General features: G+C 48.8%; 6 protein-coding genes across 6 annotated transcripts; 2 read left to right on the top strand and 4 right to left on the bottom strand.

Moving 5' to 3' along the window:
* Positions 1–264: 264 nt before the first annotated feature.
* On the top strand, positions 265–1,327 carry BJ212DRAFT_1484949 (uncharacterized protein; the record flags this gene model as incomplete). The annotated part of the gene is made up of 6 exons (XM_041340898.1): positions 265–375; positions 429–515; positions 577–718; positions 770–976; positions 1,035–1,153; positions 1,211–1,327. The coding sequence occupies 6 exons, from the start codon at positions 265–267 to the stop codon at positions 1,325–1,327; spliced, it is 783 nt and encodes a 260-aa protein (XP_041188800.1).
* Positions 1,328–1,657: 330 nt separating this feature from the next.
* BJ212DRAFT_646140 (Pleckstrin homology domain-containing protein) lies at positions 1,658–5,946 on the bottom strand. Its single transcript, XM_041343741.1, has 5 exons — positions 5,042–5,946; positions 4,845–4,980; positions 3,136–4,797; positions 2,003–3,084; positions 1,658–1,944 (listed from the first exon to the last, which is right to left on the bottom strand). Exons 1-5 carry the CDS (start codon positions 5,486–5,488, stop codon positions 1,822–1,824), a joined length of 3,450 nt encoding a protein of 1,149 aa, XP_041188799.1. The 5' UTR covers positions 5,489–5,946; the 3' UTR covers positions 1,658–1,821.
* On the top strand, positions 5,749–6,852 carry BJ212DRAFT_1590064 (uncharacterized protein). Its single transcript, XM_041342481.1, has 3 exons — positions 5,749–6,297; positions 6,369–6,395; positions 6,579–6,852. Exons 1-3 carry the CDS (start codon positions 6,048–6,050, stop codon positions 6,839–6,841), a joined length of 540 nt encoding a protein of 179 aa, XP_041188798.1. The 5' UTR covers positions 5,749–6,047; the 3' UTR covers positions 6,842–6,852.
* A 1,162-nt stretch (positions 6,853–8,014) lies between these two features.
* Positions 8,015–8,791, bottom strand: BJ212DRAFT_1484947 (uncharacterized protein; the record flags this gene model as incomplete). Its single annotated transcript, XM_041340897.1, has 2 exons — positions 8,015–8,113; positions 8,162–8,791. The coding sequence occupies 2 exons, from the start codon at positions 8,789–8,791 to the stop codon at positions 8,015–8,017; spliced, it is 729 nt and encodes a 242-aa protein (XP_041188797.1).
* A 2,337-nt stretch (positions 8,792–11,128) lies between these two features.
* BJ212DRAFT_1590062 (uncharacterized protein) lies at positions 11,129–13,980 on the bottom strand. The gene is made up of 5 exons (XM_041342480.1): positions 13,299–13,980; positions 12,888–13,247; positions 12,425–12,835; positions 12,079–12,360; positions 11,129–12,026 (listed from the first exon to the last, which is right to left on the bottom strand). Exons 1-5 carry the CDS (start codon positions 13,624–13,626, stop codon positions 11,311–11,313), a joined length of 2,097 nt encoding a protein of 698 aa, XP_041188796.1. The 5' UTR covers positions 13,627–13,980; the 3' UTR covers positions 11,129–11,310.
* A 2,470-nt stretch (positions 13,981–16,450) lies between these two features.
* BJ212DRAFT_1484945 (uncharacterized protein) lies at positions 16,451–17,315 on the bottom strand (the record flags this gene model as incomplete). The annotated part of the gene is made up of 7 exons (XM_041340896.1): positions 16,451–16,574; positions 16,638–16,666; positions 16,717–16,760; positions 16,819–16,929; positions 16,989–17,087; positions 17,149–17,203; positions 17,256–17,315. The coding sequence occupies 7 exons, from the start codon at positions 17,313–17,315 to the stop codon at positions 16,451–16,453; spliced, it is 522 nt and encodes a 173-aa protein (XP_041188795.1).
* Positions 17,316–17,333: the final 18 nt, after the last annotated feature.

The following is a 17,333-nucleotide window of genomic DNA, read 5'->3' as shown; positions in this document are numbered from 1 at the left end:
ACACTGGACATTCAAACGCTTTTACTTTCATGTGTGGACTGCGAGTGGTGTGAGACGCCATCCGGGCCCCAGTGGCGCCGGCTCCCCGGAAAGACTGGATAGTAACTAGTAAGTGCGCGCAGCTTCAAGGCAACTTGGAGAAAGGCACGAGGCTTTCTGGTCCCTTTTCTAGTAGGTCACCTAGTAGATCGCTCCAATAACGAACAACTTCACTACAAGATCTACAAAGTATTGATACTATCTCACGATTGACGGACTGTCTCCATGTCAGCTATTGGGAGTGTATTCTTGGGAGATTTCCAGCGACACCGTATAATATCTTCCACGCCTCCGCCGTCATCACCTCCGCCCGGCCAACTTGGACATCAAATGAGCGTCGCATCTGCCTCGCAATCACTCGAGGAACTCGGACCTTAGATGATGTTCAGTCAGAGCTGTCTGCTGAACAGCCGACTGCTGCTGTGACACCTTTAACACAACTCGAACCATCAACTGCACCTCCCGTCATAGATCCCGTCCCTATCACTGGAGCTAAGACTCCGCTGGCTCGAAGCGCTACTTCTAGGCGTGCGGCAGGATGCGCGGGATCGTAAAGGGAAGGACAAAGTGCCAGAGCTCAAGCACGGTGAAACCCTCATTCGCTTAGCAGAAGATGTACAACGGCGCCTCGACAACGTCATACAATCCAACGACGGTCTTCAGAGGTTCATGAGCAAATGTAAAGTCGTGACACACGTCTTTCATCGCGTCTCTGACGCGTCCATCCTAGATGACCTACATGCCCATCTACTAACTGCAGCATTCGCTCTGTCAGGGGTGCTCCCTGGGCCAGCCCCGGCATACGAAAACATGTCCCCAGAAGAACTAGAAGCGCTCCTGATAGAAATGGAACCAGAAATTCGAGCTGCGGATAGGGACATGCGCGAGATCGAAATACTAGAACAAAAAGGCGTGACAGCAGCTGGAAAACTCGCAGGTCCGTCGTGGAGACCCTCACTGATTGTTCACCGAGATCTCATTTTTATTGTCTTTAGACTATGAAACCTTGCAGCCTCGCTTGGACGCGCTTTTGAAAGCGCACCAGGAGGATATTAGATTAGCTGCATCGTTAGAGAAACGAATAGCAGTTCTTGTCGACAGACATGCTACTCATGTGCGTATCCATTCGTACCTTCAATCAGTTCTTGCAATTTGATTTACTGGTTTTAAGGTGGATGCACTTTCAGAACTCTTCGTGGCATGGGACGACGTCCTCACCGAAACCGAAAATAAAGTCACAAAGCTCGAACGTGATCGCGAAGAGCGCCAACGACTAGGTTATGAATAGACACTGACAGCCTACCACCACGCCGTGATATTCTCATCATACATAGGTACTTTACGCTCTCTATAATGAACAGGAGAATGATGATAAAAATGCTTCCTTTGTTCCTACGTAATCGATCAACTACATTACTCCCACCTCTTGGGCCAAGAATAAAGAAAACAGCCATGAGAAGCGGGTATGGATATATAATGAGAAGTCACAGTTAAATAAGTAACACGGAATTAAAAACCAGGCGGAGAGGAATCATAAAGTGCGTATCTCGACATACAGACGAGGCCGCGGGGGGTTACATTAAGGGGATCCAGAACTGGGTAATACTTAAGGACAACGACAAGAAAGGACGGTGGCGCAAGGGAAGGAACGCAATGAGGTTGAAACCACGCTAGAACGACATAACAGAACGAGAAAGCATGAACACAAATTAGATAGGGTAACGGGGGATAATAAGAAAAGAAAAAAATGACAAAAATGAAAAGAGATGGTGTCTCAGGGTATCAGTCGCGCGCTACCCAATCAGTACTCCGAGAAACCAGCTCTATGGAGTTGTCCATGGTCCAGAACAGGCGTTCTGTGGCGCTGCGTCCGTTCCAGCTCTTCTGGTCGCGTAATATCATGGCCTATAATCATAGCCCGCAGTCAGTCCTGCTTGTGAAACCTTCAAAAACAAGCACGCACCTGCTGTGCACCAAAGTTCCGCTGGTCATGTGCAAACAGTTCGACATTTTCTTCCAAAGCCTCCGCCAAAATCTGAAGGTCTTGGAGTATGGCCTGCATCGCACGCACCGCAGCAAGAGTGAGGATATCCTTGCGGTTACGCATCGTCGTGCCTTCGGTATTGGGCGGAGGAAGTGTTTTAGAGATGCTCTGCAGCACAGTGTGCAGGATGCGTTTGGTCTCGTTCATGATCTTCTGCGCTTGAGGGTAGTTCTTTCTCGAAACGAGGACGAGAGCGCGCGTGATCATGTCAGATGCGAGAAGTTCCATTCTGCGCCGGACGATCACTGGATCTGATGGTTTGACTGGCTTGGGCGAGGTAGTGGTAGCTTGAGGAAGGAGAGTGATCGTCAAGAGGACGGGATGGGCGAGGCGTGAAACATGTTTCGATGCGCCGGGATCATAGAAAGACCCGTCAACCTCGAATACCGGAACTTCATCAATCATGCGATCCATCATGCCGTCCACGAGATCAGTACCATCGTCAATGGTCATAGAATCAAGACCCATGCTCTGCACGAATTGATCCGTGGCATTCAGCGCGCGATTACCGTTCTGCGCAGAAGGACGGCGAATCTCGGTGTTGTCGAGCTCACACTCGATGAGCATCTCTTTGCATTCGCCATAGCGAAGCTCGCCAACGTCGATGTCGACGTTATGGCCATCCGTAGAGAGGATGGATGAAGGTCCACCAGAGACCTTGCGGATGCGGAAGCGCTGACCGTCGACGATCTTCATGTGCAGCTTCATATTGAGCAGGCCAATGGACATCATGCCGCCGATACAGCCAGCGAGACAGCTGCGGAGGTCATACCAGTCCTTGACGAAGGTGTATGTCCCGCTGGTGTGGTTCGACATGAGCCACAGCGAAGCAGGGTCGTGCGAGCGACCATAGCCAAACGAGTGAATGGGCATGTTTGCAGCTTCGGCACGGGCAAGAACAAGATCCATCTGTGCACGTCTCGTGCTGTCTGCAGCATCGCTCACCAGGACCATCCCCGAGATAGGATTGCGAGTTTTGCGTTGAAGTACAACATCGAGACCTTCAAGACATATGGTCAGCAGAAAGTAAAGATGAAAAGGTGAACACTAACCATGATTAACCGCAGTCACAACGTCCGTCTTCTCCTCTTTCGAAGCTCTCACCAAGAATTCATCATCTTGTCCCTCATCCGGACGTCCGATTTCATCAATGAACTTGGACAGCCTCCCTCGGCTGAGCGCCTTACCAACGCAAAGGTAAGGAGTTTTGCGCACACGTCCGCCAGGACCCACTTCGAAAGTGACGAGACTCAAACGGTCCTTGGTTCCGAGAGAAGCGAGAATGAAGTCCAGCGATGCCTTGATAACGCGGAGCTTAAGCCCCGCGGTGCTGCGGGGAGCACTTGGTGGAGGGAGCGACACGATAAGAATGAGATCAAGTGCCGGATGTGGGAGGGGAGCAAGTGAATTGGAGGGTCCAGCAGATACATGTGGTGCGACCAAGCCTGGAGGATGCGTCTCATAGTGTGAAAGTACATCGTCCTCACCGAGGGGTTGAAGTTTGCTGTGCATTTGTCTAGATTGAGGTTGCGGCATGGAACCATGGGAGGTCGACGAGGACATGGTGGAGCGTGAGGAGCCGTGGAGTAGACTATCGACTGTGCTTGGTGCTGTGGATGCAGTGCTCCCGCTAAGCATCCGCGCAGCCTTTTCTGAACCCCCGAACTCATCCATGTCCAGGCCACGGTCAATAGGCGGCTGCGACGGCGATGATTGATTTTGGAAGGAGTTTACTAGGCCCTGGATCTGACTCTTCCACGCATCCATGGAAGAGCGATCTTTGAAAACGAGGATGAAAGAGTCGAGTCGCTCATCTTCCATCTCAATCGTAAGGCTCATTTCCCCGCTTATGCTGGCAGTAATACGTTTGATATGTCGCACATAAATGCGACCCTTGAGGCGCAGGACACCCTTGTTGGACTGGTTGCTTGACCCCGAGATGGAAGTCGAGGCATCGTTGAAGGCTGGCGACGACAGGAACCTGCCAAGAGACCGCTTTTTCTCCTCTACGACGCAAATGATGGCCTCCTTAAAAAGGTACACATAAAACTCCCGCACAAGGGCATCTCGGCGGACGGACAGCATGTCATACATTTGCAGGGGACCGAGGCCAGACAACGCGTGACCCTTCCAATCTATTATCCGGTTGCGCAGATCCTCAACGATAGCGTCGAAAGGTGACGATTCTTCACCCTCTTCTTCCGCTGGTGGGCCTGGCCTATAACGGGAAGACTCAGCTTCACTGATAGCTGACCATGGCTCGGTATATGGGTCATAGCGCTGAGTTTGGGATGGGTGTCGTAAGGTATCATTTTGTCTTTGGGACGGATGAGGCAGCTCTGTTACAGTATCATTTCGTGTGAGCGTATGAGCACTCCGAGAACCGTATGCATCCGCCATGACAGGACCCGGAACATGAGTTGTTCCACGCCTAGCAGGTAACTCGATTACAACAATGCAGGTCAGGGGTTGACAAGTTTCGCCACTCCGGGTGATGGAAGGAAATTCGGGGCGGACTTGGATGGAAGGTGCGACAATGTAGTGTGATTCGCTAGGCGTTGACTTGACTGAGACGGCGTGGTCTATTGGGTCATCATCTGTGGGATCGTAGGGTTGTTGAGGTACGGGACTGTGGCGAGAGCGCGAGCCTTGATCTCGGCCAGGATAGACTGCAGGGGAATGGGGATTGCCCATGCCAGTCAGAGCGGCAAGTTCTGTGACATGGTGAGATTGGAAAATAGGTGTGCCTAGTGTGACTCACTATTATTTTTGCTACCATCTCCGTCGCCAATTTTCATAGGTCGTCTGCAAACACCACAGACGCCGAGATTTGATTTGCGAGGCACTGCAGAACGAGATTGCGCTGGTGGAGGACCATACACAGCGGTAAAACATGCCTAGGGTAAGACAAGCGGGAGTGTGATGGACCAAGATATCACGATAAGGAAAGGGACTGACCTCGTGAAGAGAGTGACCACACTCTGGTACTACATGGGGCTTTTCTCCAGGAAGTCTGAAGCTGAAGCTCAACGGCTCAAGACATACAGGACATTCTTGTTCGTCGTCGATATGTTCATTGTTTGATACAACAGGTAAAGGAGCAGGAGGCATTGCGGCGTATGGATGGGGGCTGTGACTATCTGTGGCGGATATGTTGGAAGCTGAATAGGAAGATCGGAGAGAATTCGAGGACAACGAGCGATCTGGTGGTTTACGCTGAAAAACAGATTGTAAACCTCTAAACGCCGAGCTCTTGGTGGGTTTTGGTGGATTCGTCGGTAATGGGTAGGCACTAGTGGGAGAGAGATGATGATGATGGGAGTGATGAAGGTCCAAAGTTGGGTGGCCTATTAATTGATTACGCGGGGACCGGGCTGACGAAGGGGACGCTGGTGGTTGCTTCATTACAGTTAGAGAGTGTGTTTATCGTCGTCAAAGACAACGAGCTCGACGTTGTAATCAACAGGTAACGCAAAAGTAGCGCTGGAGGAGAAAGAGAGGGTATAACTGTGGTATAACCGTTTGGTATGAGTTGATGTCGTGACGGTTGACGTTCAAGATTCTTTCTCAACCGTTGGCGCGGGCTTGCTCGTTTCCTTCGTTGACGTTGACGGGCTAGCCTAAACGTACAAGCTAGTAATGAATAATAAAACAATCAATCTGTTTCGGCATTTGTGTCTACGTCTATTTTATGCAATGACCCTGGCCAGCGTTTAGCGCTGACGCTCGGCCCCGCTGGCTGCTGCGCATTGTTCGTAATAGTAACTGCCAGACCAGGCGACGGCCACAAGAGTTTCATCAATCTGATTCTGAATAGCGATGTTGGAGCATATCAGTAGGTCCTTGTAGGTCCCTTGAATTTCAATAACCTAACCGCGAGACTTCATTTCTCACACTGCAAAATAAATAACCGGGCTTCCATACGGTACATGCGTGTGAACCACAAAGTATCACATATCTCCGTATGTCTGGAAAACATCAATCGCTCATGAGCAGCATATCGACCTCTGCAGGAAGGAATCGGGGGAGACTCGTACAGCCGATCCCACGGCTCCGGGAATCACAAGCCAAGAAAGAATTCGATAATCTAGTGCGTCCGACAAGCTCAGCGCTCACTGGACGGATAACGTACGAACCTGTCGAATCGTCACTCCGTTGCTTTTTTCAGACAACGCTTTCTTGTACAGAGACTGCTTTGCAACGTGGACAGATAAGTAGGGTTGGGCACAAGAGACGGAATTTCCAAAATACCGATCCGGACATCGGCTGACGATGGAATTTTCAGGCGACCTTTATCAAGTTGATTTCACATGTGAGGACGCAAATTTCGAAGGAATTACCCACAACTCACCTTAATGGTGTCATCGAGTGTTCAAAAACGCACAGATCAACATAGTAACAAGACGTACATGACAGGCCATAAGCCGATATGCATAATTCCGTCCAGACATATCGGGTTATGGAATTCATCATAATCATGTCATATTTTGTGCAGCTTCGTGCACCGTCCTCATTCGCTACGGTGCAAGTATGCAGTGTGCTGGTATCAAACAGGAGATCACGATTCGCCTTGCGAAGCAAGTCTTTGCATTCCTCTGGAATGCAAAGACGGGGCACAAGGAGGATGTGACATGGATTGTGGGGAAAGAGACAGGCTTGGGATATCGGTGCATGGTGTGGCTCATCGGCGGCGGCGTCCCTTATATACTGCAAGGACTTGCAAGTGCATCGTACAAGTATGTGGTTGTTAATCAGTGAATCACCTTGCGAACTTCAAAGCAAAGCTGTATTTGTCGGGAACAAACAATGCCAACTTTTCCGAGTCCCGATTCAGACTCTCTTTTGTTCATCATGATGTGAACTTTGGCACAATAAATCTAACCTTTTACGCGCACGGCCCATCTGTTCGAATACTGATTCACATACGACCTTATAAAAGGAGGCTTTGGACATACTGACTGAAGGAGATTCTCCATTGGTCCAAAGCTGGAGGTTCCTTGTGCGAATTTATCTGAAACGATAATTTCAAGTACTGGCATAGCAAATTTGTTACAACGAAACAACGACAGCCCCATCACATGCGGCACAGCTTGGGATGTCGGAGAACAAGGCCAGGGAAGCAGGAAATGAGAGGATCTCCTGAGCTTCCAGATATACTCGAAGCAGCATCCCAGGTATCTACGAGATGAGTGCATCAGGTAGCTTCTACTTCTACCTCGACGCTTGTCGAAGTTCCGCGCCAGGTTTCCTGAGGAGACGAGCTTCCTCGAATTATCTGCATCAAAGTCTGCATTGTTTTTCTTGTCACTGGCTAGGTCCGAAATAGACGCAAAGATCCTTGAAGGTATTTCCGATGTGAGTGTGCAGTTCAAAATTGAGGCGTGAGCTGACGGGGAGCCCAATTAGACGAACGTTTGATTCCTCATCTCATGTCTCCTTCAGCCCAAATTGCTTCACTCAGAGTTTTCGAGATATAGTTGCTATCCTTTGCCATTGTCATGAAAAGATATCTTCCGTATCCGGTGAAACGCCTGGATTGCAGGAGATCGCAGGCCGTCAACGTTTAACAAAGACAGCCACGCGATAGCTCACATATACAGTATTTGTTTCTTAGGTTCACTGGGATCTCAATTCTCCAAGCCAAGGTCGTCATGACTTCAGGCCCATCAATCAGTCGAAGAATCTGCCAAGGATTTTCAGCCGCAATTTCATCCACAGTGTCCAGCTTCGAGTGGCAAATTACGTCCGTTGTGGTTTCAACGACGACTTGCGTCTAACAATCTGCCAGTGAGTAAATCGGTTAGAGATTCATGTCGCTAGTGATGCACCAAAAATAAAATAAAATCGCTACAGGACAAGGAAAATGCAGACACAGTGAACCTCCGACCAACGACTTGGGTAATGCTACAGTAATAGACGAAAATTAGATTATCAGAATAATAGTTCATCAGTAAAGGTATGAATATTGCGGAGGACCCCCGCGGATAACTTGCTAGTGATATTCATCGCTGCCGTCAGCGGACTTAGCATCTGCTTTCGCTTTAGAATCAAACTCACACAGCGGTATGAAAAACTTACCCGTATCTCCCGTGCAGTGCGCTCACCATCGCCGATCAGCAGGGTGCATCCAATCTCGTTGATGAGATCCTGTTTTTTCTTGCTATTGAGACTGAGTGGAGGTGGTGCTTTGCGTCTCAATCTCTGAAGCCCCACTACCTTCTCAAGAGCGTCGGTCCTAGCCTCAGGATCTACGAGCGCCTCGCGGAGAATAGCCAGCGGTACACAGGCTGTATTGGCATCGTAGTCTCGTTGAGTCGGCGTCAAGATCATAGAACTGTCTTCTGTGCTTGCGGACCCTATCGACGACGCGCCAGAGAAGAACGCAGGGTCAATATACTCTGTCGCCTCACACGAGCCCCTCTCCTCCTCGACCTCTCTTCGGTAGGCTGCTAAGTCAGGCGGCCAGGTGAACACCAACCGTGATTGCAGCTCCTCGAACTCTGCATCATCGTATTCGGTTATGGCGATATTTTTCCAAGGTTTGTGTGACCAATCTTGGGACGGTACCAATTTCGTAGCATCTGCCTCACGCACGGCGGGCACTTTCGCGTTGACACGAGGAGGCGCGGGTGTAGGAAGTGTGGCCTTTTGACATTCTATAGGTGCATCCGGATTGAAGTTGATAACCCGAGGGCGAGGGCGAGACATCCAAGAACAATTGAAGAATGCATGAAAGTAATATTCGCGTAACTGGGTAGACTGTTTGTGCATCGAATTTATCGAGATGTCACAGCATGTTGTCCGCGGCCGAGACACGGATTTTACTGGGGCCAAAGATGCGAAGGAGGGATTCGGTTCGGCAATGAAATTTAGGAAGAAACCAGGCGAGAAATTGATACTATTCATTATTCACGTGAAGGATTGACGTGCGATATAGTTCGATTAGGTGGTTTGTGGATTGAAAGAAAGCTGGCTGTGGCTTTCGGAGGGGTAGAAAATGGAGAAAAAGATTCGTGATGCCGAGGGTATGCAGATACAGCTGGGGTATTAAAGTAATGGAATAGCAGAAGAGTCTGCAACGAAGCACAGTAGGAACGCGAGATGGTGATACAGCTGAGCTTGGTAGTCGTGGCAGATAGTCAAGAACATTTGGTCAAAGCTGGATTTATAGCCGAACGGAGTGGCACCAATTAACGCCGAAGGTGGTCTTTGACTCTTTGTTACTTGATAACTTGAAGAAGACCCGCCACCAAAGGTCTTTGTGAGACGGACTTTGTCACGCCTTGTGACATATTGTTTAAGCACTTCTGCGGCTATGAGGGACAAGGATACGGTACGTTTCACGCCTGTCGGTTACGCCTTGTCCTCATCTCCATGTTTAATGCAGTACGTGGGCTGAATAAAGTCTACTCTTGACAAATATCGATCGTTTATTGCGATAATCGAACACAAGAATAATCCGTGGGCCCTTAAATCTTGCAATTTCCAGGACAATAAGGTTTCCACGACGTCATTTTCGGAGAGCCCATTGAACAGGAAGTGGTAGTGTCGAAGAGGTCGAACTGATACATCGCTCTTATCAAGCTCGATACGAGTCATCCTCGAGTAACTTCCGAATGTGGGCCCACTGGCTCGACATCTCGTGAGTTTCCAGACAGCTAGCAGACACAGACTATGTTTCACACAGTACGGTGCCGATATGCCTGGATAAATTGTCAATGAAAACGGTGCGCAGCTAAACATCGAAAGACTTGCCGACGGTTGCCTTCCAAAATTTGCAGCTCCACCTGTGATGACTGTACCAGTAATCATACTGGCATCGTTATGAGCAGTACTACACAACCTGGCATCCCGCGTATTACCTAAGCCGAATATCTTCTGCGGGATTACCAGAGTAACACTGATTGTAGAGGTAAGTTGACCGGGCCTTGCAGACACAACCAAAATGCCTCATCAAGGTCGGACAGAATGCTCTGCAGCTGAATCTGACATAAAGGCACGAGGCAAGAGCGCTGAGAAACCCGGATCGATCAGAATGGCCGGAGGGATGGAGGACTAGCCCAGCTCGATAGACTCATCAAGGCAGACAGGACGCCCTGCTGCTTGAATCTCATATGAAGGCAGGTGGAATGATGATAATGGCCAGAGAGATGGCTCTACAAGGTCGCTCGATTTCCTCCACTTGGTTTGTCATGCAGAGAGTCAAGAGTTACACTAGGACTCCCCAAGACCACAGGGAACTGAGCGAAGACAACTACATCGCAACCAGTGTCAATTGAATGGGTAATCAATGCACATATTGCACACGTACATAGGCATTCGAGAACCCAAATAGTAGATTAATCCTGCAGGGCACATGATACGATGAGTGGCCAAGGAGCCCACCGAGTCGGCCTTGTTAGGTAGTATCGGTGGAAAACAAATACAAATGATAGTACATTCATATACGATACCTTGTCACTCTGCTTTTCGACTGCTTCATAGATAAACTTCACTGACTGGCCCTTATCGCTGGCCTGGTAATAGTATTACGATCTCTTGGAACTGGTCCAAAGGATTGTAGTACCTCTAAAGGGGCTCGTGTATAACGTTGGGGAAAAACCAACAACGACATGCGCGAACCCCTTCGAAGGCTCCCTGCCGCATCTGAGACCTGGGCCATATATAATACATTGTGGCTAGCGTGGTGCCTATCAAGAGAGACAGGCCATTGTGAAGTGGTGCTCTGGAGTTGGATGTCAATGTCTCATACAATATGCACAGTATGTTAAAACTCACCCGCCACCGCACCCACTACCACATCCGTGCCATAACACGCCCAACGTTCTCTCGCAAATTCAGCCTTTTAATGGCATGATCGAGAGACTCATAGTTGATGAGTTCGACAAGTAACATTCCTAGTGTAGACTAGGAAATTTCCCTAGGCTCAAATAAGCACAAAACCGAGTGTGAAATAATGTAAAAACGTACCTCAGCGAGTGAGGAGAACAACGCTGAGTGTACGACAAAGATGCGGGCATACGATAAGTTACGTAACGATCAGTGGCTTGTGATGAAGGTGAAATACTAGTGGTACTGTACGTAAGCGCCATACGTCAATTACCTTGTGCATGAGAACAGTTCTTATCGAAAATGATTGGTGCGCCCATAGCTCTAATCGCGAATTTGAAGACTTGATTCAAAAGTAGCACTACGAGCCATCTCAAACTCCGTTCAATCCAACGAAATTAAACAACCTCTCCAGGTTCTGGTTCAGATAAATCATCTAAGCGTTCCCCACTCGCATTCGTAAACCCACCACCTCCAAAACCAGTACCCGAGCCCGAAGCTCCAGCGAAAGACTGCGCCGAAAGCGGATACTTATACCCACCTTGCACAGAGGAATACGCGTGAGGAATAAACCGTTGATCAGGTATAACGGGTGGAATATGATTCAAGGACACCTGCGGTAGAGGGTGCACAGTCCCAGAACCACTCTCACCCCCAAGTCCTGGCTGATATGGTGCTGAAACGTACCCTTTTCGGGAAGTTTGCCCAGCACGGATGATGCCAGGCTCGGGAATGCCATGGGTGTGGGTGCTGCCTTTCTCTTTCTTGTTACCGTGTTTGGTTGCAGCGTCCTCAAGCTTTGCTTTCTTCTGTCGTTTTGTAGGTTTTTCATGTTCACTCTGCGAGTGCGCATCCTCGACCATCTTTCGCTTCCCGTTAGATTTCTGAGACGATTCAGGGCCGAAGGTCTGCAGAGAATACAGGGTGGTGTAGCCGGAAGGAAGAGGCTTGCCTCGAAACCGGATGAACTCCATCGCACCTTGTTCGATCGCAGTGCAAATGACAGCTACTTTAGCGTCTGCCTTGTTGCGGTAGTCATTCGACACAGTCCAAATTCGTGTTTGGTCGGGCGTAGGATCGGCAGCGAGGTGGAGCGTCATTGTGCATCCAAAGGCTATATGCAATAAGCATGCGACGCGACATGGTGAGATGAAGACGAAACGGACCATCTTTTTCTTTCTCATAAGTAAAATTAGGATGCCGATTCCTGAGTTTATTATACTCGGATAAGAGGACAGGGTATACCTGATCGTTCACCCATGTTTTCATCAAAGGCGTAACTCTCGCCTCAACAGCCTTTCCTATTGCGCGCATGTAATCTCCAGCACCGTGAGACAACGCCTGGAGGCATACGGCCGCTTTTGCATCTGCGCGTTTTGGGAACCTGGGATCGACGAGGTATGCTCTATATTCTGTGGGTCTATCTAAGCGGAGGAAACAGCCGTGGACTAAATAGAGTAAATAATTATCGTGAGCGTGGCGTGTGTTATGATGCTAGAGAGGAATACGTACGTCCTGGAGTTCCGTCCGATGTGAAAATAAATGTGGTGGTCAACTTTCCGCCTCTTGCATTTTGTACGAGGGTGTTCATGTATCCAGGTGCACCCAACTCGTTGGCGTCTTTGCTTTCGAACGATTCGGGAAATGGGCGGGGGAGGGATTCGTAGAATGCCTGGAGAGTCGATGGAGGCTGTTTATTGGCTGAGACGCCATTGATGTCGGAGGAACTGGGGGTTGAGTATAGTTGGGGGGATGCGGGGCGTAGTTGGCCGTTTCCGTGCTTGATAAAGTCGAGAACGCCCTCACGAAGTGCAGCTTCAGCACATGCGGCCTTTGCTTCGTTGTACGTGTTGTATATGGTATCGGATGCGTAAATCTTGATTACGTGTAGTGAAAGCTCGATTCTAAGGGCACATCCTTGAGCTGCAAGGTTCTTAGTTCAACAGGGTCCGGACATCCGAGATTTGATACCTACTGTGACCGACTTTGGGCTCTAGCAATGCCACCCAATGCGGTGCTATGGATCCGCCCCGCCATTCTGCGCAACAGGTCTCGATTTGCTCAATCGCATTATTGCCGTCTGGATGCTCGGTTGATCCGATCTCTGCCTGTGTACGCTCCTGGTTTTGTGAGCTATTGATGGAAGCAAGGACGAGTCCACGTTTAAGTTTGAGCTCTTCAGGATCTCCATGAGTGATGAAATCCAGTGCGCCCATCTCGATCGCAAGAGTGGCTGCAGCAGATTTTGCATCGGATTTGCGAGAATAGACGGGATCGGTTGCATAAGAACGAGTGCTTCCGTTGGGACGAGATATTGTCAATATGCATTTCTTGCCTGTGGAGTTATTATGAGGGATGATGATTTGACGTAAGAATGGATACACACTGCGCTGGCCAGCTTCCTCAATGAATTCGAACTTGAGTGGCTCGATGGATCCAAATGTGCGTTGAGATGTTTGATGTAAACGGCTGATAGCGTTTGCTGAGACGGTGTCAACTGAGGTCTTGGTTATGGTTGGCGTGGGGGGCTGTGGGTGTTGGGTGGGAGCATTTTTGGGAGTAAACTGGGTTTCCGGTGCTGGTGCTGGTGGTGCTGGGACGGATGGGGAGCTGTATAGGTAGTCTGACAAGGGTATGCAACCTATGCTAGCTAGATTTCTGGAAACTTGGTCGAAGATGCTAATATTGGCTGCTTTGTGAGTTAGTGATAGCATGAGGGCAATTGTCGTCGAGGGTATTATTCCAGCCGAAGTTTACTACAGCAGTAGACCTGCAGCTTCGGCGAATATTCCTGGTCGAAAGCTAGTAGGTCAAGCGCTGGCGGCCGAGGGTGTCGTAGATATGTATATAATGAATGATCGTCAACAAGCACTGCAGCACGAAAACATAAGGAATAGAATTGCAGCTTCGTTTCTTAGGACATTCATCCATCTCCGGACAGCATGTGCCTTTATATGGGCCCTCCATATCTGGTGAAAAATATTTGCTGCTGCGCGAATAGTTTCTGTGCGAGGTCCTTGAAACTTGATAGTACAATTTAGACCTGGACATTTTCACTATTGGTCACGGTCGTGGGCTGCAGTAGTAGCATCTTCAATGTGTACGAGTTCATCAAGTTTGAATTTGAGTCTTTGAACGGGTTCTCTTAAGTTGCCAACCGCTTCTTCGCCTCCAACAGTCATGGAACTCTTCCCAATATTAATGGCATTTACATAATTTTAAGGGACTTGTAGTTTTGCTGATGGCTCGATGAGGGCTCCCCGTGACGATCTTGGTTTCCTTCCTGCTGAAGGACGGCATCCGTGGTGTCTCTGATGTGAATCGCACAGGATTGCCGTCGCAATGGCCGCATATAGGTATCTGGTGATGGGAAAACGCGACAATATGGAAAAGGACACAGTGATACGTGCTTTTCGCACTTGAAGATACATATTGTCATACCGGTTTTCGAGCTAGTCGACCAATTTCGCGCATACAAGACGCGCCCGATTCGACGGAATTGCTCGTCGAGTATAGAGTGGGCTGGCATCCAAATGTAGTCTGTAAGTCATTGGATAATAACCCCTTCTCAGTGACAACAGCGCCAGGCACTCCATCTCGGAGTTACCTGGAGTTTAAACGTTCGTGTAATGTCCGACCAACGACACTCGCGCCTAATTGTTGGATTCTTTGGGACGATCTGCCACCCATATAAGGTCTTTCCTGTTGATATCGAAAGCAGGGCGATGTGACTGTCAGCATTTTAAAACGGTACGGTATTATCGAGGACAAGCCTAAGGCTAGAAGGAAAGATTTCTGAGTCATGACTGCACCGCCTTGACTCTTGCTAGGGCGGTTCGGGAGGGCATCACTGGTAGAGGGTGCCAGGATTACAAAAAATGCGACCGAGGTAAGTCCTTATCGGAATTGAAGTAGCTACTCACCGTGACTCAAGAGGACATAGTACTATAAGCGGTCTTAACGGAATGCGACGGAGCTGTGCTCCCAGGCCTCAATCTCATCCCGGCTGCTTAAATGGGCAAACTTGAAATACCCCGCGTATACGTTTCGTCTAGTTCCTATCAGCGACGTGTTCGTTGTCCCTGACGCAGTTCTGCCACATATGCTTACCTTTAGAACTGGATCTACTGCATAGTTCATATAAATTGAATGTGGCAACTCCCGAGCTTGAGCTTGGATCCTCACAGACGGTTACCTCGTCTACAATGAGCAATCCTGAGACTCAAAAGACTTGGACAACTTGGACATGATATCTATTTTCACATTTAGCTCTTCCTGGACGTGCCGCTATTAGCACCCTTGCGTACACCACACAAAACCAAACTCTGACGGTTGGTGTTTTTTTTTCCGGCACTAGCAGTCATCACTGACACAAAGTATGGGCTATTAGGCACCATGAAGATTCACCTACTACCTCACCATCCTTGCCGCCGCCGGCGGGACAAATGCAGCCCTTGCTAGTACATGCATATATGATTGCCAAGATCCTGATGCTTTCGCTAGCTGTGAGGCAAGCTGGGGACCCGTCTGGGACCTAGCCTAAACTGCGACATCTGTTGTGCTACCCCGCTGGAGTAGCCATCGAATTTGTACAGATGATATATTTTATCTTTATCTAGCTACCTATCAAAGCACTCGACAGCATTTTCGCACTCCGATGCGCACGCTTGAGACATTCACCAGCCTTTGTGTCTGGGTGATTATCACGCAGATTCTCTTTAATGCGTCACTCAGACAACATATGCAAAAATTAGTTATTGTCTAAACGGCGAGCTTGGAACAGGGCCGCGAAGGTTGAGAGCCTCGGATTACCTATATCCTATGAAATACCTCCCTCCACCACCTCGTTTGAAAGGGAAACAAAGCACAGATGCTAATGAACAGCTTCTAGAACATACAATAACGAATTATATGTTACATGTTGACGGCTTGCCCATGAGCGCGGGCAAGGTCTACACGATGATCGGCCACGATAAGCTGGTAGCATTATGATCGAGTATCAGAGATCAAGGAAATTGGATGCACGGCCCTGTACTCAAACCGAAAATTCAATATATAAATGACGGGCCAATCGAACTGGCTTCGTACATTGGCAAGCAAATTTGGTGCACAGTACTTATATACTACTAGTGGAATTTCTAGTATGTATACTGGACTTAAGAACAGTGAATCGAGGACCTGCAAATTCCTTCAGTCTCCACTCCAATTGGAGTCAATTTAATTTACATGGCTGCCAATGTCCTTGGGGTCTTTGCCAGGCAGGGCTAATGAGTCTGGCTGTTCGCAGACTTTTTCCAGAGAAAATTAAGGAAACCACCGAGTAAAGCAACCAAGAAATCGTCGTCGTCGTTCACGTTGTCCTCGATTGGCTTTCTCACGAGTTCATGTCTCAATACATCTCACTCACATGACAAAAATGGATTCCTACGAGGGAGTTATACAACTACGTCCCAATTTTTAAATCCGACCAATAATATCAAGTTCCATTCTACAAACGGTGCCGAATGAGCCACGTGATAGGGCATCATGCCGCACAGCCTACAGTGGCATGTTGGACATAGAAATCCACACGATGGCCTTAGAACCGTCCACGTGCCGCTCAGCATGCCAGAGGTGGAGGTGCATGCGCGTGGCGAGGATTGCAAGAATAAAGATCTGCAAACTGCATATGCATATTTGGAGACGCTGTCAGTAGGAATTTGCAATAGAATTGTGACGTACATACACTTGAAAGGAGGAGTATACGGAATACATCTGCGAAACATCAATGATTACATCATATCGAGAGGTATTTGTTTACGCACATCTAAAAGCAGTATTGGGAGAAGAACGTTCACGGCGGAGAAAACTGTTGAAACAGTGATCACCGTTGATGAGCACGGAAATATTTGTAAGGCCTGACTCACGTAGACCGCATGCATAGTAGAATATGTTATGCTTCACCAGCATGGCGTACAGAGGGCCATTAGCCGACCGCCAGCTCTGTATAGCGCGCGTGATTGTGAGACAGACCAATCCTGGAGAGAGCGTCGGTCAGCGTGAGTCTGAAATGTACTCCAAGTTCCCGACTACACACCCAGTTGAAACACAAACATGAGAATAAAAAGCAAGAATAATCGGATGTCGTGTGGGCCCCGGGAGCAGCCTTGGATACCTGGGATCGCGTCAGTCGTGACTGCGAAAGTGGAGTGAATATATCGAATGGCATAATGGCGGGGGAAAGTGAGAGCACAAACCATCAGAGGTAACACCAGCAACAAGCAAAATGCTGATGGATGATACGAAGATTGCCTGACTGGTCCGTCAAACATGAGCTAGGGTGTGGAGTGCGCATGTGACTCACAAAAAGGGCGAACAGCATGGCCCCGAGTACGATTCTATTGTTGTTCCAGAGTGCATACATCCTGAGAACAAAAAAGGC

This window comes from Suillus subaureus (assembly GCF_016647635.1).
Source record: "Suillus subaureus strain MN1 chromosome Unknown BJ212scaffold_37, whole genome shotgun sequence".
In the NCBI taxonomy this organism is placed as follows: Eukaryota; Fungi; Basidiomycota; class Agaricomycetes; order Boletales; family Suillaceae; genus Suillus; species Suillus subaureus.
The sequence above is the reverse complement of the archived record's forward strand: the minus strand, read 5'-3'. Positions and strand labels throughout refer to the sequence as shown.